Source organism: Enoplosus armatus, chromosome 14 (assembly GCF_043641665.1).
Source record: "Enoplosus armatus isolate fEnoArm2 chromosome 14, fEnoArm2.hap1, whole genome shotgun sequence".
In the NCBI taxonomy this organism is placed as follows: Eukaryota; Metazoa; Chordata; class Actinopteri; order Centrarchiformes; family Enoplosidae; genus Enoplosus; species Enoplosus armatus.
The window spans coordinates 7287068-7314284 of record NC_092193.1 but is presented as its reverse complement, the minus strand read 5'-3'; the positions used below and the strand labels follow the sequence as shown (position 1 = coordinate 7314284).

General features: G+C 43.7%; 1 protein-coding gene across 1 annotated transcript in view; it reads right to left on the bottom strand.

Annotated features, from left to right (window-relative positions):
* Window positions 1–27217, bottom strand: part of LOC139296712 (receptor-type tyrosine-protein phosphatase F) — a 104006-nt gene that overhangs the window by 18823 nt on the left and 57966 nt on the right. Inside the window, exons 14-24 of the mRNA XM_070919192.1 lie at window positions 25128–25245; window positions 24150–24722; window positions 23313–23413; window positions 22327–22574; window positions 20562–20640; window positions 19118–19342; window positions 12186–12340; window positions 7713–7825; window positions 5352–5384; window positions 3846–3943; window positions 202–325 (exon numbers count right to left, since the gene is read on the bottom strand). Coding sequence (XP_070775293.1) covers window positions 202–325; window positions 3846–3943; window positions 5352–5384; window positions 7713–7825; window positions 12186–12340; window positions 19118–19342; window positions 20562–20640; window positions 22327–22574; window positions 23313–23413; window positions 24150–24722; window positions 25128–25245 — 1867 coding nt within the window. The remainder of the gene's footprint in view (window positions 1–201; window positions 326–3845; window positions 3944–5351; window positions 5385–7712; window positions 7826–12185; window positions 12341–19117; window positions 19343–20561; window positions 20641–22326; window positions 22575–23312; window positions 23414–24149; window positions 24723–25127; window positions 25246–27217) is intronic.

Below are 27217 nucleotides of genomic sequence, written 5' to 3'. Positions count from 1 at the left end.
ATGATGTATGGTACTACATGTCCAATCTACATGTTATGATCAACACTCTATATACATGTGCTTTGTGGATAAAACTGGAGGGTTTGGAAAGCAGCTGCCGCAGGCATACAAAGTGTTCTTGCTATATGTGAAGGAGGTCTCAGTTGATGCAGCCTCAGTCAATGGCTATCTGAAGGGTTAAGTGGTTACATGAGCTCTTACCATCAACAGAGGTGAGCACCACTCTGGAGTGGTCATAGGCAATGACGTTTGCATAGCGATTCTTTGGCTTGTTGACTTCCATGTTGGAGTTCTCCCAGGTAAACTGCTGGCCTGGATCAATGGACTGTGAGAGAGGGCAGGCAAAAAAGAAGAAACAGAAAGATAGAGAGAGAGTGGTTATGAGAAAGCAGACAGAGAGACAAAGGCAAGGAGAGGAACGAAAAGAAAACAGAAGCACAAAAGGAAGCTCTTGAGTGTTACATGGATAAAATGGAGCAAGGCAGGAGTGTAAGTGAATAGGGCAAAATTACCCCACTGTCACCCATTCAACCACAGTATACTATGGACAACAAAGCTTTTAAATGGAACATATACTAACACCATGTCTGAATAGCCACAGTGAAGTGCTACTGGTAAGTGGTTTTATACTGTGGAGGAGATTATGTAGACTCAAGCTATCAGTTAGCAAAGTACCATATTGCTGGCTACACTGCAACTACTGTTGGTGCATGAACAGGTTGATTATTCCATGACATTTGATGCCATGAATGCTAATGAAGCCGAAATACTGAATAGAAGGCACTTGCTTTGGTGATTTAAAATCAACCAAAATTTTTTTTGATTTCATAGATTAAGCCAAGAGAGCCAACATATTCCTCCAATTACTAAACCCAACAGGATGGGAATGTTCGTTGTAGCCGGGAAATGAGTAGAGGTTTTGCTGAAGCTTGAAGGCAACCACAAACACTTGTCCTCTCCCTTTAGGATGGTCCTATTGAATTACCTAATTCTGAGAAGTCACATGCACAACCTCATGTGGTAACCATGATTCCTCACATCCTCCGTCTTTCTTTATTTTCTCCTCTTCTATTTCTGTTGCCCTTTCCCATCTTGTATTTTTGTTCCACCCTCTCCCTTTCAGCCTCTCTCTGTTTCCAACCCTTTCCTTCGTACGTCACTTGTCTCTTGGGCTAAGACGACAGTAGACTGCATATGTATTGATCTGGGGAGATATGTGACGGCCTCCCATCCCTTGGCTCGATAATGTCACAGAGTCTCTTGTTATTCCGTATCGATCTCCCTCAGCTCACACCGGAACCATGTCCACTAATTCCCCAGACCTTTCGCCTCGCAAATCCAGCAGGAGTCAGAACGACACCTTCGAAATTCCTTCACTTACTTAACGTGGCTGTATTTAATTATTAGAGGTTATTTTATGTCAAAATCTGACAGCTCAAAGATAATAACAATAATTGTTATTATTGGATAATAGATAAGACAAAGGGTGCAAGGTGAGGCCTGGAGAGAGTGGAGATTAGGATCCTGGGCCATAAAGTGATGAGCAAAACAGCATTTTAGCAAGTGTTTTCCTGGCGCTGTGCTAAGCTACATGTGAACCAGGTGTGGTTTGCTATATCAAGATCATCAAGATACTGTTAATTTGTGAATCACACGTACAGCAAATTGGCTTTCAATTGTTCTCCTACGACAAGAGTAACTTTCTAGCTGTCTCTATGTTATAGCAACTACATCTGTAAAAATATGGCATAAAAGTTATATACAAGCTATTTTAAATTTATTTCCAGAGAAAGCCATGTACATGCTTTTTTGAACAAGATGTGAAAAATGTGGAGTGCTCATATGCAAGAATTCTTCCTCTGCAGCTCGAAATTGCTCAGCAGTACGAGTCATGTGAGTCTTGGCCTATTGCTGCTGATGAGCTCAGCACTGCCAATTTCTCTGTCCGTGCCCGCCAGTACAAAAAGAAAGATTTCATTTGCAGTCAAAACATGTCATATCCATTTGAGAGCTCAGTGAACACGGCGGGCACACTAGACTGATGACAACTAGCAAACAAGTTAGGTAGAGACAGGAGAAAGAGGTGAGAAGCAAACGCCCATGGTATTCTTGCTGACACACTGGAAATGCTTTCAAATGAACATAATGACGCTATGACAACTGCAGCGTGATATTGCTTCCTGCGATAAAACGATTGTCGGGAGGAGCTGCAGCATGCCTGATTGACAAATTCTGCTCATTACCCAGTGTGCCCATTGCTCAGTGTGATGCGGACTGGCGTTGGTGGTAAAGGAAGTGTCAGGCCGCCTAAAACATCAGGGAGAGGAAGTGGTGAAGCCTCTACAAATTCTGTGCCTTGGGGTAAGACGCGATGGGAGCAGCCGGCGAACGTGACTGTGACAAAGCGCCATGAGCTCTGCCACAGCGCCTTGGCTGGAACAGAGACGGGCGGCCATCTGCCGGGCCATGGAGGGGGTCTTCCCTGGCTTGGAATGGTGCGGGGAGGGAATGGGACCGGGCTGGTTGCCTGCAGTCATACAAGCCACTTCTCTGGCTTGATTCGTTTACACTAACTCAACAGACCGGGAGGGCGATGTGCTGGAGAGGCACTGAGCAACACAAGAAAGCTCTTAATTGAGTGCAGATTTTTTACCAAGGCCTAATTATCTCCCCAGTTAGCTGTTAATTTCACAGTGAACCAGATAAAAAATTAAAATAATGTACCATGTTTTAAAATGCGCAACTTCAAACACATAACTGACAAACATATAATATATTTATATTTTGTCACATATTATAATGGCTCCATCTTACAGCTTTCATACAAGACCATACTTTTTAATATGTTTTAGTCTACCCTCAATGAGAAAACATCCTGAAAACATCCTGTATGAAATCTGAATGAATAAGGCCATACACATATAAGACAAAAGACATTGTATGTTAACGTAAGCACCATAACAAATATTTTTTTTCTGGCAGGCAATACCATTGGGTAGATGATAGAACGGTTATATAAGGCTATCAAATAGATGTTATTTTCACAGTAAACACTGGACAGGGTGGATAACAGAACAGTTATAAAATGTCGGCTAAAGTTTGTGCTCGAGGTGATGCTCGGGAAAGGTCATGAGGTCACCAAAATACTTTTTTTCTCTCTCAGGAGTGTGAAATTGCACAGCAAATTTCATGTTGTTGCAACACATGCTGGTCACACACAAACAGATGGAGGCAATCACATAACCTTTTAGTTGAAGGTAAAAAAAAGAAAAAAGATCTACAATAATGCCAACAGCCTTGTTGGATCCATCAAGGAATAGAGCTGATTAGACAAAAAAGATTGAACAATCAGAACAAATAAATAAAAGACAGCTCTTGTTTTTCTGTATTCAAGGATGCCTCTTTACTTCATCTGGCCTTGCTTCGTCCCCAAACCAACTATGTGCCACTTTAAATGCAAATTTGCTCCCCCCTTTTTTTTTGAGGAAGAACACTGACAAGAGATAATCCCTCACCGAGTTGCATCGGGGAGACCGCCTGCAAAATAACATTCTTAAGGGAAACTTCAAGACGCACACAGATTGCTTAAGCAACTCGCCACCTGCTAGTTTTGTGAAAAAGCATCTCGCAGCATTTAATGTAAGTGTTGGTTTCCTGGTGGGATTGGTAATAGAGTTGTAAAAATGACTGAAGAATGTCTGTGAAAGGAGTCTTCCATAATCCATTAGAATACAAGCATATGGGATCAAAGAGGCATAAACACAAAACTTCCTCCCAGACACCATAACAAAGAAACCCATTTATATGCTTAAAAGAGAGAGAAACACTTAGACCATGATTCTTACCTCATACTCCTGGGAAAAGCGGAGGCCGTCGTTGGCCTTCAGTCGCTCTATGTGGTCGGCAAGGTCAATGACAGGAATAGGCGGGTGCTCCCTCATTCCTGGGAGAGGAATAGGAGGAAGAGGAGGAGGAGAGAAGACAAAGAAAAGAGTGAGATCTGGCTGTTCCTACATCAGACTTGCACATCGACTTACACAAACACTGGTTGGACCACAGGGTGAGTGAGGCTGCCAGTGGGACCATGAGGTGGCTGTGTAACGGTGAGGAGAGTGCACGTTGTTCAACAATGCATGAAGAGAGGGAGAGAGGGAGAGAAGAGAGAGAGAGAGAGAGAGAGAGAGAGAGAGAGAGAGAGAGAGCGCACAAGTTGAAACAGGCTGGTGACATTTGGTGATATCGTCATGCTAAGTGAGGAGGACAAAGGTGGGGCTGGCACAGCGATGCACATGAGTGACTGGGTGAGCATGCTCCTGGAAGGAAGCAGGAGGCAGACATCTCTCTGACTCCACAACGTTCAATTGGTGGCAGAGGTGGGATCAGAGCAAGAACCCACAAGTCTTTACAAATCAGTCACACTGTCACTTCCCAGAGAGGAAAAAAAAAACTGACTGGTCACCAGCCAAAACTCATTTCTTTGAAAATCTCTTTCCCAACAATAGACTATCTTTCGGCCCAGCCTGGAGCGCTTGGGCTGGATTAATTTCAAACAACCCCCCTGCCGCTCTCTAGATTTCTCATCGCCGGGTTATTGGATGATTTATTGCTAATCTACCGACACAAATTCCCCCTGTGCCTCTGAACTTGGCAAGGCTCTGTGCTTAAACGGATTGCTGGGAACTTGCCTTATGTGGTAAAAGTTAACTGTATGCGACGCATGAAGAAGCTCTAAAGTTATACATGGAGCACCATTAACCTTACATATAGCCTTGAAGTCCTGCAGAGATCTGAAAGACACTTTAAAAAAGGTATAAATATTAACATTAGTGCCTTTGGCTGAGCGCATCTGTAAGGTCATGGGTCATGCTTTCAGATGAGCGACCGCTGCAAGCTCATTATTACTGTAATGCTAATGGCTGGTAACTATGGCCACTGCACAAGATGAGACATGACCAATTACACTAATTTAATCCTATCTCACAGAGGGACCTATGAGCACATTAACATTAGTGTGTATGTGTTTGTGCGTGTTCAGCCAGGTCTTTTACAGCCATGTTGGTTAAATGGAGAGTTAAGCCATAGATAACAAGGCTAATGTACAGCAAGTGTAGCTGTCCGCACTGCTCAACTATCCATGAAACCATCTATTCCTCTGCACCAAAAAAGGTGTTGTGGGAAGTTCACAGCCAAGATGGGACATTGCTGCATCCTTGGACCGCCAGAGGCTACAAGCATGTGGGCTTGTGATGTCTGTCAGGACTGCAACGGGGGGAATGGGATCAGGAGCGGGTGAGAGTGGAAGAGAGACTGCATGTGTGGGAAATACACAGTAGGTGAGAGAGAAAACTAACTTGGAGTGTTGGGGCAGCGATGAGAGCTGGGACCTGTGGAGAGAGGAGAGTGAAGGAGGGAGGAAGAAGAACACTCAATCAATGGAGATGGCTCAGGATCAGACCAGGGCCAAACAGTATCCGCAAATAACCTTTTAAGCTAGTTGGAGTGCGCAGCAGGTGGTGTTTGCCCTCTCAGGACAATTCAAGTAGTGTAGTTTAGGTTGTTAAACAGAAGAGCATACAAAGCCTGACTTTAAAATACTCCCCTGTGACTGCTCAGTGTAAAGTGCACTACTGGGTAAAGGACACTACACGTGATTTCTGAAATGTAAAACTTAGGTGTTATTGTTATAGTATTGGCCATCGTTTTGGTTACAATAGTTTAGGTAATAATTTTACCATTTGACATTGTTTTCTCTTTCAAATAAGTTTGGCTACCTTGGGGGTTTCTTCAAAACTGTCTGACTGCTTGAAGTCTTTGCTCCATTGGACTTATTTTTTTAATCGATTTTCAGAGATAGCAGTTATCTTGGTGAGAATCTTACTATCACCAATAGAAATGATGCTCAAAACTACAACCCCAGATATATGAAACTCTGCGACTACTTACTGTAGTTGCAAGTTACAAGTGATCTCACTTAAGTATTTGCAAATACTATCTGAACCAGGTCTGCCAAGGATAAACCAGGTCAGATACTCATAGAACCTCACACCCGCTGCTGGAGTGCCAAAAGGTACAGTCAAAGTCTGTTTTATAAACCAACATGCTGGAGACATGAGCTGCAATCGGCTTGACCACTTAACAACAATCAGCAGGAATGTTCACCTGCTGTGGGCGAATCAAAGAGAGAAAGAGCGAGAGGACAGAGGAACGGGCTTTTCAATATTCACTCAGCTCAGCCTTGGAACGTTTTCGCAAGCTAGACGCAGTCTTGGTGATTTTTGATAATCACCACTCTTGAAGCAAAACAGCGAGGTGGAAAGGGAGAGAAAGAAGGAGATAAATGTTGACATACAGAGAGAGAGAGGGGGACAGAGAGTGGGAGACCGAGAGAGATTACCCTACAGGGGGAAATGGAAGACAAAAGAGGAAAGAAGAGGAGTGGGAGGATGGGAGCGGCAGCACTGCTTAATTCCTCTGCAGGGGTTCAAAAGGGCTGTGTGTGTGTACGGCGAATGGGATCTTTAATAACCCGTGAGAAGGGATACACACATCCACACGCACAGAAAACACACTGAAACACGCACAAATGCGCGTGCATTGGGGTTGACATTTTCTCTCAGCTCCATTGTTCCCTCCGCCTGGCTCACCTTGACATCAGAGGCAGCAGACTCATTACCAGCTAGGAGGAATGAAAGGAGCTCATGGAGGGAGGAGGAGCGAGGATTGGGAGAGGAGGGAGGAGATCAGGAGGAAAAAGGAAGAAGGCTGATGCTGAGGCGGGCACCCTGACAACCCCCCCACCCCTCTCCCCACTGTGCGTGGATGGAATCTGAATTCACTCGACTCCACTGACACCGTCCAGAGCTGGGTATGATGGTGAACATGATTTGTTTATTTTCTCTTATCGACCAATTTTTCTTTCTTGAGAACTGGTCAGATTTACAGCCTAAGGATAAATAACAAAATAAGCAGGACATATGAATTTCATGCAGCAACACCTGCTACAAAGCACTAATAAACAAGGGATCCATCAAAAGAACGGGTAGGCAGGCGTTCATTGCAGAAGTAGATTGGTTCTGGAAAGGCTGTTTAGAGTTTAGTTGCAAAAAAAAAAATCATTCCAAAATGCAATATCCATTTGAAGAAAAAAAGCTTGAAAATAAGATAAATAAGAAAAAAAGATATTAAGGAACACTATTATAAAGGTATGAGTCACCTTTGGATATTTTCTTTCAGCCTTTAAGATAGGATCATCTGATGAATTTCAGGGAGGATTTTCATTTTGGAATGAAGCCCCTTCAGAATATACTAATTTTTTTAAGGAAGAAATGTTGACTGAACCTGCACTCTTTTCCAGTCCTGATTAAAATTCACACACTTATTATTGTATAGACACACTACAGTATTGTATAGACTTGCCTAATATAACAAACTTTCCTCAGTTTACCACTAAGGAGGTCCATGAGAGCAAGTGGAGGTTGATTCTGTGTTCATGTCATATCGGAGTTATCGTGAATTTGAGTTCCAGACTTGTAATTAGCGTTCATGTCAACATCCAAATTTTAATTACAACTGGGAAACACTGAAAACCAAATCTTTGGTCTTACATCAGCCAAAGTCTGTTGTTCAATGTTATTAAAGGCCAGTTGCTGAGGGAAAGCAGAGCAAACTTTACCATATGCAGCTACTATTATTGTCAGACCGTTGTTTATTACCTGGGGTCTGGTAGTTGAGTCTTCTCATCTCTACAGGGTCGGAGGAGTTGGCCAGCAGGGAGTCTTTCACCCCACCTGAGTGCTCATCTTTGGGTAGGGGTGATGCCCGCTTCCTGAGGTGGCAGAAACAGACAGTAAGGCGTTAACCATATCATGCCGAGACCACCTACATGCTTACACATACATATACAAGTACAAGAGCTCTAACGTAGCCATCAATTCCTCAAGCCAACTGTGGAAATGATTAAGAAAGATTAAGAATGACATCAATGTTTCCTCTATAGGGTTAGAAAAAAAGGACTGAAGGAAATGCACACATTTTCACTGTGTTGCACACTTAATGAGGCTAATGGCATAGTTAATGGTTCTCAAAACTAGTTCTGAGGACCAGCAATTCAAGAGACAGTAGGTACCAGGGCATGACCCCCATTAGTTTGCCAACTGGAGTTTAATGTGTTTGAAGAAACACCATCATTTTCCTGGAGTGGGCTAGGTTGGGTTTGTTTGCTGCTGGATAGGTGACAGCTGCTGTGTGGGTATGTGTACATGAATACGTGTGTTTGTGTGTAGCAAAGATTTAAATGTGAGATTTTTGCTGTCGTGTGTGTGTGCTAACAACACATTGTGTTTACTGGCTTTCCAGATTGAGAGGAAAACAGGCGGATGCTGTAATTAGCTCATCAGCTGGGTGGCACAACACTGGGTAATTAGACCAGTTCTGCAGCACCTGCGCTGCCAGGCTCGGACTAGCTGAGTCTAGCATAGCACAGAACAGAACAGCACAGCTCGGACTTGCTCAGCTCAGTCAACCGTAGCTTTGTCCATCAGGCGGCGAGAGGAGTAGTAAACGCAGCCTGCCTGTATTCTAATGTTCAGACACCCAGCATATGTTGACATACACACACAAACAGCCACACAGATGTATGCTTTCCCACCTCACTCACAACTACACACACTCACACAGATACAGCTGCAGACTCACAAGCCTTCTGACTGCAAATGGAAATGGGCGGAAGGAAGCATCAGGGCGCCCTGTGGAAATTTCACATCTCATTGCACTCCATTTGCAAGTGGCGAGCGTGGGTTTCAGGCAGGAGCAGGGCCTTCTGTTGAAGCCCGGCGTGGTGAGAATACATAAAGCTGGTGGTGCACACACAGCCTTAACCCCGTCCACCTCAGCCGCTGGGGCTTAGGCCTAACCGCCACCTGTTATCTTATGCTGCAGGGGCTTAAGCCAATGCTAGCAGCGTGACGGCTAATCTATGACAAGCATCTTTTCCTCTCCAGCCGAGAGCTGAGCCAGACCGTATCCGGTTTTCCCAGAGACCGCTGCTGGTGCTGGGCTGGGCTGGGGGGGGGGGTGAAAGAGTCGGGCATCTGTGATCTGTTCTCCACACCCCTCATGTCTCCCTCTGACCCAATCAGATGCCAATCTACATGACACTTTAGTGCTGGGCTAAAGTAAACATGGCAGCAATCTCAATGGGGTTATTCATCTCAGGCTCAAAGTGAGGGTTAAGACGTGTGAGAATGTAAGTACACACACACTTATACACACACACACAGTGTGAGTGTATGAGTGTGTGTGCAGCCCAGGGTGCGCTTAATGAGGGTAGAACAGGGCCCTTTGTTGAGACTGCTGCCACAGGGAAGCGGGGGGTGGGGTGGGTGGGGGGGGCAAAAAGTGGAGGAATGGGTCTCGGTGGAAAATGTCAGCTTAAAAGATGGGAACATTTCTTTTTCAGCAGTTTCCCTGTCTGGCATTTACTTCACAATGGCCCATTCAGCAGCAGGTGATGCCTTGGCATATTCAGATGGGGCCAATCCTGAAGGGGCGCGCTGACACTGGCTGGATAATGAAACACAGCACGGAGACAAACCATGGCAGACAGGACGATCTGAGGAGGAACACTGGCACTAGATGTGGAACATGCACTGGTACACAGACGTGACCTGGGGGTTCCTTTGACCCCAGTTATCAAGGGCTGCAGAGTCTGCTCCTTCTCCTGTCTTGTACGTCATGTAACACTGAACAAATCAGATTAGACACACAATTTAAAGATGTTTCCTTTTATTTCTGTTTGAGTGGATTTTTTGTGTGTAATTGGAGTTGAGAGGAAGCTGACCCTGCAACCCTTAAGAGCTGATGAATACCACCAATTTCACAATTCAACACAAATGGAAGGGACTTGGGTGGTGAGAGATGAAGATGTGACTGGCGTAACAGCGACAGTACCCACCTTTCCTGTTTGCTGCATTCACAAGGGCAAAAAGAAGGGGGGGGGTTAATAGGTAATTGTTATCCATATGGACATATAACTTCTTTACTCAAAGTTTGTTCTAACTCTACTATTTTCAGAGAACAAAAACCAGTTCTTCCAAAAATGTAAACCACATCTTGAAAGCACAGCATAAAAAGTTATCTTAACCATCGCTTTTGAGAATAACCTCATCATTGTTCACTGCTGGTGCTGGTCTTGGCGAATATGCAGGTAGCAATAACAACCCGAGCTAGGGTGTGATTATTCCTTTGCACATTTACTGCCAGTCCACAGTGAAAAGGGCACACAGCCACCTCCCCACAGTCCCTCCTGTCGATCTGTGTCTACATGGAGAAAGGGCTTCCAGACAGAGGATGTGTTGCTCAGCAGTGAGCTGTCTCAAGGCCTATTATTAACTGGTCCCTTTCTAAGTCTGCTGGTGACGGCAGCCGCACAGCAGTCTGCGAGCCTGTGGATGGCAGGTTGGAGAATAGGTATGATATGAAATGGAGAATTTGTAATGGAGCCATCAGGAGAATATCGCGAGGTGGGACATAATCAGGAAGAAGCTAAGTGGGACTTCTACACCAACCACCCGCCTCCTTGACCCCCTACCAGCTAAACGTTTTAAAAGATTGGCTTTGCTGGACATAGACGACAATTTGATCAGATAACAGTAACTCTTGACAACTGTGTGATTCCTCAAAGTTCGACAGCAAAGAATCTTGGTGTTACGTTTGATCCTACCCTCTCTTTTGATCTGCACATTAAAGCCATCACCAAGACGGCCTTTTTCCACCTACGCAACATAGCTAAAACAAGGTCTTTTCGGTCCTTGGCTGATGCAGATATCCTAATTCACGCCTTTGTTTCATCCAGACTTGATTATTGTAACATTTTTCTGTCAGGTCTGCTGCGTGTTAGTACTAAAAGGCTTCACATGGTGTAGTGTGCTGCGACCAAAGCTAGTAAATGTGACCCTATTACACCAATTTTAGCTTCCCTTCACTGGCTCCCTATCAATGTCAGATCGGACTTTAAGGTTACTTACAAAATTGTAAATGGGCTCGCCCCTTCATATCTGTCTGATCTCATTGAACCTTATATCCCATCCTGTGCTCTGCTGAGGCCTTTAAATCCAAACTTAAAACTCATCTCTTCGCCTTAACTTTCAGCTAGTTGCTTATTTTTGATTACCTCGCACCTGTTACCATTATCTCTTCCTGTTGGTTGGTCTCAATTAATCTATTAAGCCTAGTACTTATAATCCATGTTATCCTGCAGACAAGAATATTGTAAACTGTCTAAAAAAACATTGCATCTCTTTAATCCTCTGTTTGTTTCTGTCCCACAAGCACAGCTGTCTGCCTCCCTCTCTTCCTTCTTTCTTTCTCCCTAGTTTCTCCTCCTTGTCGTCGTTTCTATTTACTTAGGCTTCTGTGTGTTGGACCACTGGCTGCCCTGGGACCTCCTCCGAATCGAGGGTTTAAGGACAGAGGGTCTCATGTGCTGTATACATTGTAAAGCCCCCTGAAGCAAATTTGTAATTTATATAGAATGTGATAGATCCAGGTTCTCAAATGTTTTGTCTGACCAACAGTCCAATGATAAAAATGGCTGTTGACCAGCTAATTGACTAATTGTTTCAGCACTAGTTGTATCATTATCCATTTATCTGCCCCCCCCCCTGCACCTTGTTGGCCTGTGTGCATCTACGGTGTGCACAGGGCAGCTGAAGTGCTTTTAAGAGATATTGACTGAGCTTTTATTTAAGCCCTCTGATGCAGCCTTCTGTTTCTTATTTAAAAATGACCAATGGTCTTGGCCAAAACACATTTCTCACTCCTAACTAAGGGTTTTTGACAGCCAAGCTGTGCTTTTCATTAGGGAGGCAATGTCAGCTGCCATTTCAACTGACACTTCACATAGTACTGTTAAAAACGGCCAACTGGGCCCAATTCTTTTGGGGAGAAATGAGGATTTTCTGAAAGACAAATCAATCTGCCTTTGGTTCCTTTCCCGTTACACTGTATATTATGGTAAGGAAATTGGATGTTACAGTTTGGTGTGTGAGCAGCCTGGTGCAAGTGGCAGAGGGGAACATGTCTCATTACCATTCCTGATGCAACCAAAAGAAACCTACAATCACAAGTGTCACTGTAGTTCAACCTCACACAAACACAGAGGAGAATGACTGAGCACAGCCTCTTACTTCTTAAAGAGCAGGATGGCGATGACGATGATGATGATGAGGACCACAGCCAACACTGGACCCATGACCCACAACATTTCGGGTTGCTCCATCCCCTGAGCCATACTTGTTGTGACGTGGATTGGGTCTGAGTAGGGACTGGCTGAAAATGTCATCTGTAAGGGAAAAGAGAAGAGGGAACGTACAGGTGCATGACAGCCAAGTCACTTCAGAGCTATAACACTGTACATTATACATTTCATTATTATTTTTGCCTTGTTTATTGGTTTTAACAGGCAGCCTCTTAGTATACAGTATTTTCTATAGCTAATGTAACAATGTTGGAAACAATGAAATACTAAGAACATACAGTGTTAGCTAAATCTAAGGAAAGGGAATCAAAATATCTGACTGTAGATTTCTTGTTTCTGGCATCCTGAGAACCAAGTTATTTCATGCTAATAATAGACCATGGGTCAAGGATGCAGCGGAACAAGCCATAAAGCTATCGACCTAACTCAAGAGGAACCCCAAAAACAATCACCATCTTGGTTAATGAAGTTATTATTGTGTTTCTATTAAAGCATTGCATCATGTTAGAGATGGTGACAGAGCAAGTGTGAGACAGGAGAGTGAGAGAGGCAGAGACGGAGAGGCAGGGATGAGTGTGCATGTCCCTTGGCCACTGAGATAAATGGGGGCACAGGAGAGGACTCATCTCTTCTTCATTAGTGTTCACACCGTGACGGAAGAGGAGGAGGTGATGGTGAGGGTGCGTTTCCACCTTGGTTGTAAATGAGACATCTCTCCGCTCCTTCGTCTTCGAATGACTGGGGGGGGTGGGGGGGTGCGTGAGTGTGTGTCTGAGGAGTGGGTGCACGAGGTGACACAGTATGATGTTTAAAAAAAGTGTCTGCAAGAAGAGGGAGTCCAACTGCAGGAGAGCAAGGTGACAGATGAGAAAGAGAAAGAGAAAGAGGGAGGTGTGAGGGAGGCATCTGTCATTAGAGCTCAGCGTGCCTCCGATTGAACGACGATGGGAGATGCAGGTCGGGGGGGGGGGGGTAAGCGGAGGGGCATGGGTGACAGATTGCAGCCCTCGAGGGAATTGGGCTCCCAGCATGCAGCGGGAGTGGCGGGGCGGCAGGCGGCAGTAATCCGGATCATTAGCCACACAGCAGCCTGCTCTTCGGCACACAGGCAGATATTAATTGGAAAGATAAGCTGAGATGAGCTCAAAGAGTCCTGTGCTCTGTCATATAGTTCTGTTATCTCTCCTACTCTTGGGCAACTGCCGGAAAAATTTACAGTATGGGTGTGTGAGTGTTACAGCATGTCTCAATCGTGTACGTGTGCAAACCAACGTGCTCTGATATTAGGCACAGACACAAGATAACTAAAGTAGGAAAGTAAGAAGATTCTCATTTTCATATTACAGTGGTAGTTTACAGCAGCAATGTTTTGCATGAGTCTTTCACACACACCAAGCACATGAGGTTCTCTCCTGTTCTGTGTGCCTTTGGGGGGAACCTATTATCCAAGAACAAAGAGAAATGACACAGCGGTGGGACACTGCTGATGTGACGACACCACAAGGCTTCCTGTTCCTTCGGGAGGGCCCAGAAAAGGCTGTAGGATGTGGCCCTGCAGGGAATCCTGGGAAAAACCTTTTTTTGTTCGTGGTGTAACAAATGACTGCAGCTGTGCTTTCAGAAAAGGATAAGGGAGGAACAGCGAGAGGATAGGAGAGCGCTGAACAGAAAGAGAGGACTTTTTGTCTGTTGGTCACGCCAAAGTACTGGGATCATCCATTTGAACGGCCTTAATATCTGATAAAAGCTCAGTCACGCAGCTCCTAATGCCTCTGCCCTCGCAAAGTGGTATCACAAGGGAGTGATGGTGCAGTGAAGGAATGTGCGAGCCTGAGAGTGAATGAGTCAGAGACAGTGAGAGACATAAAAGTAAATAAGTGTGTGAGTGTATCTCTTACCACTCTGAGTGTGTATATATGTGTAGAGTATTGAGATGGGTGGGTTTGTGTATGCGAGATGTAGGGTCGGCTCTGTATTGATGAAATATCTACATTCGCTCAAAGGCTAATTAATCTCAAATCTTTTACTTACAATCTTAATTGAGGGTATACAGTGACCAGTGTAAGCAGCTGGCTTTGCATTTTTAACCTCCGCTGACCAACACTTTGGTCAATTGAAATGTCTCAACTGTAGCTAATTAACATTAATTACATAAGAAATTTGCATTAAGGCCAAAGGGAAGTTTTTTTTGTCTGTTTAGGCTGGAGGCTGTACTCAGCTGAAGATAGGTAGAGATAGATAGAGATAGAAAAGCCCGGACTATATGTTTTACAGTTCAACAAGACCAACAGTGGTGAGTCATCTCTTGCTGAATCTCCTAGTTAAACTTTTATGTGTTTACATCTACTTTTATATGTCATTATTTTAAGCTTATCAACTCATCAGGAACTCCAGTATTTGGAAGAAGTTCAATTATTTGGCGCTTGTGAAAAATAATGTGTACCAAAGTAAGTAGGCTACAGCTGTTATTTTGTGTCAGATTCATATTTAATCAACATTTCAGATCGTATGCTGCTCAGATCTCATTTTCAGGTTGTGCTGACAAGTTGTGAACAGTAATTAAGCTGCCACTCAACCGAAGTGCCTTCCAAGTCAACAAAAAGTGATTACAGATCTCGATTGAATCTTTGGTTTTTAGTTATTTATAACTTATTTAAAAATGTTGAGAGCCAAACCAAATATAGATTTAAAAGGGAATCAAATTTGGAAAGTGGATTAGATATTGGAATCAGATTTGATAAAATTCTATTAAACCCCATCCACGCTGAGAAGAGACACAGGCGAGTGTATGACTGTGGATGTCGATGTGTGTGTGCATCCGTCAGTGAGAGAAAGAGAAAGTGTGCGATTGTTTGTAAAGATTGTAAACAAATGTGTGTGAGAGCGTGTGTGAGCATGCGTCAGTTTTTCTGAGCCTTTTCTCAAGCTCCTCTGAGCCTCCACAAGTGTGTGCGTGTTTGTCTAGGTCGCAGCCGCTGAGAGTGTGTGTGTGTATGATTCTAAGTGTTTGGCTGAGACGGAGTAAGAGAACAAGAGAGAAAGAGTGGGTGATGAGAGATGGCAGAGAGCGAGGAGACACAGAGAGAAAGACTGAGGCAGAGGTGTTATAGTAGTAGCAGTATATCGAGTCTGCTATCTGGCCCGTGGGCTACACAACTTCCCCAGTCAGCCGCTGCTCTGCCATCCCCTGAGCGCAGAATCCGCTCCGCGCTGCACAGGCACATTTGTTTCAACTCACCACTGACCCCTCTAGCTCCACGTCTCTCAAAAAGTGGCTTAAATAAGCCGCAGGGGTGTGTGCCAGACAAACAAACAAACATGCAAAGACGCCCATTATGTATCTGCCGCTCGCTCTGCCTCCCCTGGGAGGTTGAGGAGCCCACACTGTCCTCATCGTTGCATGACACAGGGAGAGACAGTGAGAGGGAGGGAGGAGGAATGCAAGAGAAAGAGATATTGAGACAGACAAAACAAAGGTACACAAAGTAAGAGGGAAAGATGATAGTATGTGTGAGTATGCCTTTATGGTTGGTATGGTTGTTTGTTATTATGTGTTTTATCCCTTAAAAGCCTAACCACGGACAAGGACTGCAAATTAGCTACGGCTGAATTCCTATATACACTGCATCCGTTGTATTTTATTTAAAGGTAACAATGCCTATATGTATCTTCCCTGTCAAATAAATGAATGAAATAAAAATAAATCTGTGAGAAACAGGAATGTGGCTGCAGGGGTTTAGCTGATGACCCCTCTTCTTTGTACCCTTCATACTTTTTTCCTCCACTCCATTTCCCCCTCAAATGTATTATTTCCCAGTCAGCACCAGAAACTGCACTTCTCCCTCTCTAGCTGCTTGAATACCAAACATCCAGATATCTGGAGGCATCGCTAGAGGGAGACGCCAGTAGAAGCAGAAGTGACACAGCACAGTTGAACTGAGAATACCATCGATGATGCCTATATTCCTACCACCCTTGGTGAATAGTTGGCCTTGAATATGCGTATACTCTGCTATAAAAGGGAGTTGTTGTTTTCATAATTCTCTCTTGATATTGTTGGTCAAAGCCTTTTGAATTTCAAAAGAAGCTAGTCTTCCATGTTAAGGGTGTTTTGAGCCCAGAGTACCAACAGAATTAGTGCTACAAAGCCAGTTCTTGTTGAGAGTGAGTAGAATATAAATGCCTGGATAGCAAACAGAAAAACTGTGGTTAACACATTCGAAAACTCTCTGTTTTGGTTTCTCTCTGTGCCACAAGCTCACCTCTCCCTTATCAAAAGGAAAGCACACAATGGCACAGTCTCCTCCTTTTCCACCAGTTCACTTTCTCTCATGCGAGTTTCACAGGCTGGACGGGACACAAGACAAAAATTTGGCTTTCCTCTTTTCCTCTCTCCAACACCACCCCTCCTCTCTGTCTCACATCACACAATATTTCATGCTACCTCCCTCCCTCACTCTCTTCTCGCATTAAATGATACTGTTTATACACACCAAGCATCTATCATCCCATTTCACACTTCCCCCGGCTTGTTTATCTGCCTTGGGTGCTGGGGAGACATGAAGGCACACTCTCTTCTTCTTTCTCTCTCTCATCCCCCTTTGCCTTCCTTCCTTCTCTTCTTCCCTCCAACCAATGCTGGCTGCTTGTGGCCATTGATATACGAGGGCTTATTAAACCCTGGCGGTCCTGTTTGATCTACGCTGGGGGAGTTTGGGTGGTGGTGAGGAAGTGTAGTAAAGACACAAGTCATTTACTCCAGTACTTGTTGTCTTATTCTCCTGGGTCTGGTGAAGATCCTGCTCGAGGCAGCTTCTGCCAACTGCTCAATCTCGCTGCGCGCTTTACCTTTTGTACCCGTTTGTGTTTGGTAATAAACGTTTGCAAGTGCTGCGTTGGGGGTGACAAAAACAAACACGGCTGTGGTATCTGAGTTTCCCAAAGGGCGATCAATGACAGCCTGCCTGTAGTCACCACCTCAGAATTCAGTATGTTTTCATGCACATAAGAAACCAGGTGACTGGGAGAAATTAGTAAATCAAGATGTTTACATGCCCTGCAGTAATCTTTTTACTATAAATCCCGTGTATAATATGCAGCAGGTCAGTTATTGGATTTCTTTCCTATCCCCTACTGTATTTTTGAACCACGGATGGCATATTTTGAGATAATTTGTGACACAGTACGATGCTGCAGCCTGAAGAGGGTTTTTTTTCTGGGACTTTGGACTGGTGGTTCAGTGAAAGGACAGGCTCTGTAGTAAGAAACTGACAGTTTTTCTTTTCTATGTGCGCATGTGTCTGATTTTTTTTTTTTTTTTTTACAAAAAGTCTACTACTAAGCTGTGAATGTCAATTTATATAGACTTATTTTTTCAGTTTCAGTGTTAGTCTGACTTTGGATGTAATTATTTTGGGTACAAGGACGCACTGCAACGAGTAATGGTCTTTCCTTTGAGTCTTTGTCATGCACATGTAAAAACCTTGTTATAAAACTGTTAATACATGGTCACACAAAAATGTTTCTCCAACACTTTAGCAAACCTGTAAACTTTTATCCCAGTTAAGGAAATCAGGTGTCTCATTTGGATGAAGTTTAACAAATGGGGTTAGTGCAGAAAGCTGTCACTAACCAGGTAACTTAAGTGAAGGTAAACACACTGATTGACTCAAGTGAGAGTGAAGTGTGAGTGAAGCCTGATTAATTCAAGCAATTAAGTTTAAAGGTGGGAGGGTGCTACACAGTTTAAGGAGGGAGAGTACACAGAAAAAGACAAATCTTGAGCGCCATGTATCCAACCTGGTGTGTCTGGCAGGTGCAGTGAGAGTGTTGTGCAGAGACGAGGTTTAAGCATCTCCTTTGAAGTCAAGTGTATCATGGCTGCCCACTATAGCCTCCTTCGCACCACCCTCCCCTTGTTAGAGTGAAGAAGTGGGGGATTACGAGGGGGGGGGGCTTTAGGGACATTTAAAGCAGCATTTCAAGGGAATCAGGCCTGCTTTACAGACTCCCTAGGCCCTGTGACCAGGCCCTCGTCTCCCTCTTAACTCCAGCCGCACTAATCAATCTCCTCTGCTCTCTTCACGGTCGAGAAAGATGGGAAGAGGGAGAGAGACACAGAGAAGCAGAGAGTGAGCGAAAGAAAAAAAGAGCTGAGAGGAGAGAGAGAGAGAGAGAGAGAGAAAGAAATAGGTGAAAAGTCTGGGATTTGGTTTCGGACATGGAGCGCACGCTCCCTCTCCCTCTGTGGTCGCCAAGGGCCCAGCTACTGAATATGCATGTCCCGGGTTGTGGAGGAGCCCAGAGCAATCGCAGTCTCTCATTCTTCCTGCAGTGAAGTTTACTCAGATCCATCCCATGGAGAGCTGGGCCTCTGTGTTAGTGCTGTTTGACGAGTGCATGGGGCCTCCACTTAGAAAGCCAAGAGTCTTGTATAAGCACTGTAAAGAGATCTGTGCGGGGCCCTGCTGCCTGTCGAAATGGCAAAGCTGGATCTCTGATGTCATTGTCGACTGATAAGGGAGTTATCAGGACAAGCTGCAATGACTTTTAGAGGCGGCCTTATTAAAGGGTAAGTGGCAGTAAAAACAACAACAATTTGGCCACTGCCATTTTGGAAACGCTTGAGGGGCAGCGTGATAGAGCCTGAGGACGGGTGATAAACTTAAATTGTTTGCCCAAAAAAAGAAATGGTGAAACATGTACATATATACAGAACAGGCTCAGGTTTAATCTAACAAATCCAGGAGGGGCTTTCTCAGAAATTGAAGAAAACTATTGAGTTATGCTGTGGAGAATGATTGTCTGTCCTTAATCATTAAATGGAAGTTAATGTAATGTGTGTTTGTGTGTGTGTCTTACATAATTAGCAGTGCTGTCTGCCCCTTCGTATCGAAGTACAGCCAGGACAAAGCAGAGGTACTCCTGCGGACTGGTCAGGGGCTTGTTGTAGAAGCCGTTGTACCTCTTCTCATCACCCACTGTGAAGGTGTCCGGCAGTGAGGCCAACTTGGCAGCAATGTAAGGCTTGGAGGAATCCAGGTGACGTCTGCGCCTCAGGACGGGGCCTTCACTTGACTTGAGCAGCTTTGAACACATATAGGGCAAAGGTTAAGGTCAAGTTTGGCAACAAAGAGTCAAAGAGAGTAGGATCCTAACCTCTGATCAGAGGAGGAGCAAGAAAAAAAGTAACTTCTCATTAGTAAAGAGAATAAATTTACTGCATAATACTGTAGCATGGAGGTCAAAGGCTCAATCCTCACAACAATCAATGGGAATTTGGGCAAAATAGATCTTTGAGGGTTTTGTGTGAAAAAAAATCCTAACTAATTTATGTGCAATAGAGTGACTGTCCAGCTCTGGTTCTTACCATGCCTCCAAATAAGAGATAATAATTCCACACAGCTAAAATGCCCTTTGCTCAGTGATATAACTTTGCAAACAATGCAGCCAAGCTACGAAGTGAGCAATTAGCGCTTGCTCCAGCACACAATCTCAGCATGACTGCCAGCTTGGTTAATAAATGAGCAGGAGCATACAGCACTGCGGCATTGTGTTTTGAGCAGCATTTTGTTTTCTGTCAGTGATGTCTCATGTGCTGCTCCAGATGTAGCTTTATTAAATCATTATGTCGGAGGGAGGAGACAATGGCCTGCTCAGTGTTTAATGACTCAGGGAGTCCCATCTCTCTCCCTCTCTTGGTCTCTTCTGTTATTTCTTCAGGGAGCCTGAACAATAGCGATTCAAACCAATGAGCCTCATAGTTTACTTAAAAATGATGCTGTTAATATTAAGGCATGTCATTTAGCTTAAATTCTCTTGTGGACAAAGAAGACCTTTATTCAAAACAATAATAAAGCAGTCATAAATCGTTATCCTAATTTGAATACCTTATGTAAAACTTTTGTTTGGAGTTGCCAAACCCTGACTATAAAGACTACAAAGAAAATACCGAAGTAGAGCAGTAATTTGGAACTGTTTTGAAAAGTGCTATATAAATAAAGTTTACTTGCTTAACATTTAGATCAATAGTTACATAAGATTAAGATAATTCTCTGTGTACTCAAACTGTTGGATTCAGCAGATGGGTACTGTCTGCAGACCTGGCGCCCAATCAGGACATTCCCCACCTTCCCGAGTGAGTCATTGTTTAAAATCTCTTTGCCCTGTCATCCCCCCTGCCTGAGCCCAGAAGGGTAGAGCTAATTAGCTACATCCACTGACTTCCTACCCAGTTGGAATGGGGGATGCTATTGGTGACCCCTGACCTGGCACATTAGCCAATCAGCCACCGGCTGGCACTCACCTCGTCCAGGTCCATCTCGTCTGGATTCTTCCACCGCCGCGTTGACTGGGACACCGGCACCACCACGATGTAGTACCACCTGCCAAGAAAAAGAAAGCCTGTGTTAAGACAGACTGAAGCACATACACGCTGAGATCAAAGTGGGCCAAGCGCATTAATAACACAGTCAAAACATTTAGAAAGACATACTTTCACTGTGAGGCTTGCTGGGCTGAATTCAAAAGTCGTACACAAGCGGGTCCGAGCAAGGTCGAACACCAGCAGATTGGCACTGCATTCTCCAATTAATGGCTAATCACTAAGAACATCTGCCATGTAGAAGGGAACAAATACTATCCCAGTGAGAGGGGCCTTCAGGTAATAGACATCCCCATAGGATTCCTTAGGTTAATAGGACCAGCTATGTGACTACTCGTGTGTGTGTTCCTTTACTGCTATCATTATAAAGACCAAAAATAGAAGGACAAAAAAGACATTAGAATGACATTTAGGAGTTTAGGGTTAAACGAAGGAGCAAGAAAACGAATGGAGGAACGTGCTTGTGAGTACATAATGTACAAGCATCTGTGTCTGCGTTTATTTATGTGCTGGCTCTCTCTTGCTGTCTCTCTCGTGTCCGTCTTCTCTCAGCTCAAAGTTTTTCCCCCACTGCGGCATTCAACCACTTGTAAAATCAGCTGCTGCTGACAGCAAAAGCAGCTGCTTCTCTCCCCTTCTCTCCAAGCCTCGACTCTGTGATTCAACAGTCAGTCAAGTCTGCGAGTGGGAGAAGACATGTCTAACAAGACTCCTCACTCCCCCTCTCACCCACACACCTCAACTCTCCCATCCCCAATCACGTGTATCTTTGCCTGTCAATCTGTGCTGGAGCTTGGCCAGCCCTGACAGCCCTGTAATCTTTTTACCAATCAACCCTGTACACTCCCCCTACTAAGATGTGTCTGTATGTGTGTGTGTGTGTGTGTGTGTGTGTGTGTGTGTGTGTGTGTGCATCTGAAGAAAAGACTTTACTCGTCAGGGTCAGGCACAATTCTGCTCTTAACAATTTGTGTCAAAGGATAATAAAGCTCGACTTGATGTTAAAAGTCTCGATTATCATCAGCCACTGTGTCACAAAGTTGGCTGGGACTAAAAGTTGCTGTTTTAAGTTTCAAAATAGGTTTAGTATTGATTAAATAAATGTGTGTCACTTGCTGCTGCTGCTGTTAGAAAGATTAAATTAGCTCCCGAATGATAACAACTTTTTTTTGACACTAAGTGGCTGTTTAGGTGCCCAGGGCCACAAACGAGGCCCAAATTTCAAGTACAAATTCCTTTGTTCACTTCTTGTCTTCATTTACTTACAGTATTAATTTAATTGGATATTTTTTTGTAGTTTTCATACATTTAAATTTCCATAAAATCAAATATTAAATGTACTTTTTATTAACTGTAAATGATTAAATGATTCAGTGATTTAACAGCATTTGTACAAATGTGTATAAAAACAATGTTGGCTTACTTAAATGTCACCATATTCTTACACCTTCAATACTAACTGGCAATAATATATAGTTCCCTCTAAATGTTTTACACAGGTTCCCTGATGGAAAGCTTGGTCACTGCAGCAGCCAAGAATCAAATACAAATGGAGCTACATTATCCCTCATGCTAATTCAGTCCACTGGCTAACAACAATCATCATCTATTGGTGGATTTATGCCCAGAGTCAGAGCTAGCCAGTGTGTTCGTTCCCATGTGTCTTGAAATGTGTCTCAGTACTGACCTGACACGTGTGGTGGTCAGAACCTTAGGCAGGTTGATGGTCATCTTGCCACCCTGAGCCTGATGTGTGCTGGGCTTGGTCTTGATCAGATCGGGGGCAGTTCGGATGGACACCTGCTGCTGCAGACCCCCAGCAATGTTGCCCCTGCTTGTCAGCACAAAAGAGTAGTCTGTGTCTGGCTGCAGCAGCGTGATTAGCTTCCTCTTCAGGTTTCCCTGCACCTCCACGCTTTGCTGGTTGTACAAGATCTGTGACCACACAAGAGAAAACCTGGAGTTATGGTTTACGTTAATACACCAAATGTATATCCTTCAGAGAAATGAAATACTCTCTTCTTTCACTCCCTTCAACGCACAGACGCACACATAGACAAAAGCAGTATGGTCCTTAGGGGGGCGCCCATCTCATCTGACATTTCGTCTCATGTGCTTCAGTGTCACACTTGTCCGTTGATGCATATCCAATAGTTTTTTTACACTTCAAATTGTCTTTGCTCCATTACCATAGGGTGGAAATTGATATAATATCATTTTGACAGATTATTACACCTCATAAATGAGCATGAATCTGGCTTTTCATATTTTTCAGTGCAAATAGGGAAAGTCACGGCATCACATCCTGCTGAAAGTGATAACTGCTAATAGCGTTGCCCTGCAATACAATTATCTTATAAATATATGTACAGCACATTTTGTGAAGTAACCATGACAGTAATAGCTTTTCAATGCAATTCAAATCCTGTTACCATTCTTGTACTATATTGATTCTGTTGGTTGAAAATATGAGATTTTAACCATGCCTTATTGCAAACAATATTATCCAAGTATAATAGTAACAACATTACAAAAGTATAGTTCATAAAACCATTGAAAAGTGATCAATAAGGTAAAGTTTATGTCTATGCAAAGTGTGTTCATGGCATTGTATCTGTCCTTGACTGAATGGATGGGGATTCTTTTCAGGATTGCTGAAATCCTGGCACTCACCTTGAAAGGCACCTGGGATTTGTAGTTTGGTGGCAAATCCCAGGTGAGGAGGACAGATGTTTTCGTGACAGCTTTGACACCAAAGTTTAGGGTAGGAAAATCTAGGGTGGGAAAATCCTTCAATTAATATCTCAAGTATGACATCTTGCACACCACAAAATGTAATCTCTGTGCATAATTCAATTTCACACTACTGTACAGCAAGTAACCCCCTCAGTAAACAATGTGAACATATTCTGCGGAGATACCTTATGACCAAACTTGACAAGCCACGGGGGGCTTCGAAGAACATCAACAATCTTGTTCACGCTTGGTTACAGATCACATAAAAATAGCTTTCATCTCCCTAAGCATGTTACATTTATTCCACCCAGTTCACGATAATACATACGCAACAGGCAGAGATCTCTGTGATTACCAAGAAATGTATACGGCAGTGAGACTGGCAACATATGTCTTAAAAAAGGCATCATGCACAACTGGTTATAAATAAGAAATCTTACATACTTAAGGTTATAAAATGAATGAGGAGGTACATGCTGGGTACACTTTAGATTTGTGTCTAATGGAAGGGAGGAAGGGGAGGCATGGTAATGTGACAGTAGCGTGTAATGAGATTAGTACTCTATAAATCAATAAACACAGTGCTGTACTGTACTGTACTGAGTGGTACATGAGAAAGACGTGGCACTGATAAAGAAGGTGATATGGTGTTTATGTACGTGCTCACAGATTCGGATGTAGATGTTCGTGTAATGATTATGTGTGCATGACTTTATGTTTTCAAATCTAACATTTGTTGCACGTTTATGTGTAAATGTCAGCCACGTGTCTTACCATTTGACATGGTCCTGCTCTGAATGCTGGGGCTGAGGGGTCCCCCGCCCTTACTGGTGAACGCCTGCACCCGGATGTCGTAGGTGGTGTCAGGATTAAGGCCCTGGATAGTCATGTGCGTGTCGGCCGTGCGGTTGGTGGTGTTCTGCTGACTGTTTATGTCCCTGTAAACCACAATGTAGTATATGATCTTGCCGTTCCTTTCGGGCAGCAGCGGGGGTTCCCAGGTCAGCTGGGTGCTGGACTGGGTCAGTCCTGTGACTTGCAGGTTGAACGGGAAGCCTGAGGGCACGTCTTCAGGGGTGCTGATCTCCTTTATGTAGGCCTCGCCGATGCCTGCGCGGTTACGGGCGCTGAGGCGGAAGACGTAAGTTGCACCTTTGTGCAGCTCAGTGACAGTGTAATGGTCGTCAGTCCTTTTCAGCTCACGGGAGGCGTAGGTTTCCTCATCAGTGCGCTTGTATTGCAGCTGGTAGCCCATCAACTCACCCACCATATCCTTAGGCGGCTGCCACTGGATCAGCGCTGTGTTGCCCATAGTGGTGCTGATCATCATAGTGGGCTTGCCTGGCACTGAAAATAACATTGAAGTAGAAAGTAAAGAATAGGTTGTGTAGTATTTCCTCTAAATGAAACTATTTTAAACAACCCTCAAATTTAAAGTAATAGTTCAACTTTTTAGAAATATGCTTTTCTTTCTAAATGGAGCATGTGAGGGTTACATGCCTTGGTCATAGCACTTCAACAGCAGTTATGGTAACTAGTCTGAGCGTTGAAGCTAACATACATGTAAAATCCCACTAAAACTAACATGACATTCCAGTCACGCAGGCAGTCTTCCTATCATGGTACCTTCTTGAATGAGGGGCACAGAGGTTATCAGCTTTAAGCCTTAAAGATAATGCCACAGTATTCACTGTAAACAGATAGCACATATTCTATGTTTTACATGATAACCCTGATGAAACCAACTCTGACCTGCTCCAGTCGTGGTGATGACTTTAGCTTTGGTACGAGCTCCGTCTCCCTTGGTGGTGTACGCTGCTACAGTGACAGAGTAGGTGGTTTCAGAGTGCAGTCCACCAATGACGGCCTCCTGCAAAATGGAAAAATCACGAGGTCAGATGTTAAAAGGAATCAGTGAGCCTGAGCGAGCCCGCCTCAATGGCAAAGAAAAAAAAAAAAAAAAAAACCCTCTCACACAAGCTCCCATCCCCTCACAAACCACACAGCACCCAAAGAAACCATAATAAAATTAAACACCCTTCTCTATCCACTTGTAGTTTCTTGATCAATTTGCCTACAACACGAAACAAAACATTTGAAGCGTTTAACAGAGAAAGGTTTTGAAGGCACGCAAACAGGACCAGGAACTTTTCTTAGTCAAGAAAAACTCCTGCACCCAATTTTAAGGCCCACGCTGAACCCATTAACCAACAAACCAACCAAATGAACAAGAACATCACCAGTGTGTCAGTGTTCATGCCTGCTGCATGGATAAGCATGAGATTATACCCAGAGGAGCTAAGGATCATCACTACACTGCAGTCTGTAAAAGCCCACAAATAGTACATTTTTGACTGTGGGACATATTGTGAAAACTAATAATTCTAAAGGTAAAAAAATATCAGACAGATGTTACACATTTCATTTCTTAATAATGACGTTAGATCCTTGGTATTTATTGTCCTCTGGGTTCCCATGTGAGTTGGGTTGAATGTTTAAACAAAAACACAGACACACTAAGGTGGTTGAACAAATCAGTACCTGAACAGTCAGGAACAAACAGGCAGCAGAAAAACAACTGCAAACAACTGAGGTAACGCATTGTTATTGGTAACCTGCTGCAGTGCTGGCACTCACTTCACCAGACTGCATCAGTCTGAATAAAAACACACCCACACACGCTGGAATTAAACACTCTGTGAGCTTGAACAAAGCCCATATGTAAACATGTACACACACACACACACGTGAATGCATATACTCACCGATGTATATATACTGTATATGAACACACACTAAAGAATGCATGCACACACAGACACACCATAAATGTGCACATGTGATCACGCAGACATTAGCACACACTCGATACCAAGAACAAATGAATGCCTGCGGCTTGAGCACACATGCTGGAGTTGTCTGTTTCTGACTGGGGCCACTGAGAGGACGAATACGCCAATGCCTACAAGCCTTCCTGCCGGATCTCCTCACAAACTTCTCATACTCTTGGAATATTATACGGCTTTGCCCTAATGCTGTTTCTCTAACTAATGAAGTTTTAATTTCCTAACCATAGAAGAACATTTAACAGCCTATATAAGCTAGCTCTGTTTGACAATGCTTTTTACTGCCCCTCTCTTTAAGGGACATTTGGTGCTCCCATACTAGCCTTTAAGAGAGACGGGGGAGAAAATGCTAAATTACTGTATCATAAAACCATTTTAACTTTATGGAAGAAGTCTCATTACTTTAATCATACGAAATGGCTTTAACAGTCTCAGCAGTGGCAGACGCAGATTTTTCCCCCGTATTCTGGCAAGGTCAAATCGGGTCTAGTAACACTTTTGAAACTCAGCAGAAAATAGAAAAAGCCAGGCTTCAAAGTTTCCTTCAGAGCAAATGCTTAGAGCAGCACCAAAGGGCATTACAGAGATTATCAAGTCGACTAGTTATAGAAATGAATTCTTCTCTACAAGCCTCCCTACACCACTATCCTCACTAGGGAAGAAAATGTCAGGAGAAAAATAGGCAGCACTGTTAAAACAAATATATACACTTCTGACATTTTTTTGCATTGTGTTGATTTGCATTAAAAATGCCAGAATTATCTCAAAAATTTAAATTGTTTCAAAATTCTACTTTCTGCCGTGGGTCAAGAAGACATACTAATGTTTTTGCTGTTGACATCTGTCTGTAGATAGTCACACTACATTAGTTACCTGGCACAGAGACGGCTATCGCCTGAACATGGCTGCTAAAGAAATAATAAAGATGTGAGAACAGATGTCTTCATCTGACAGTGTCTAGCTTCGTGTCTGTCAGGTGTTAATCAACACATTAAG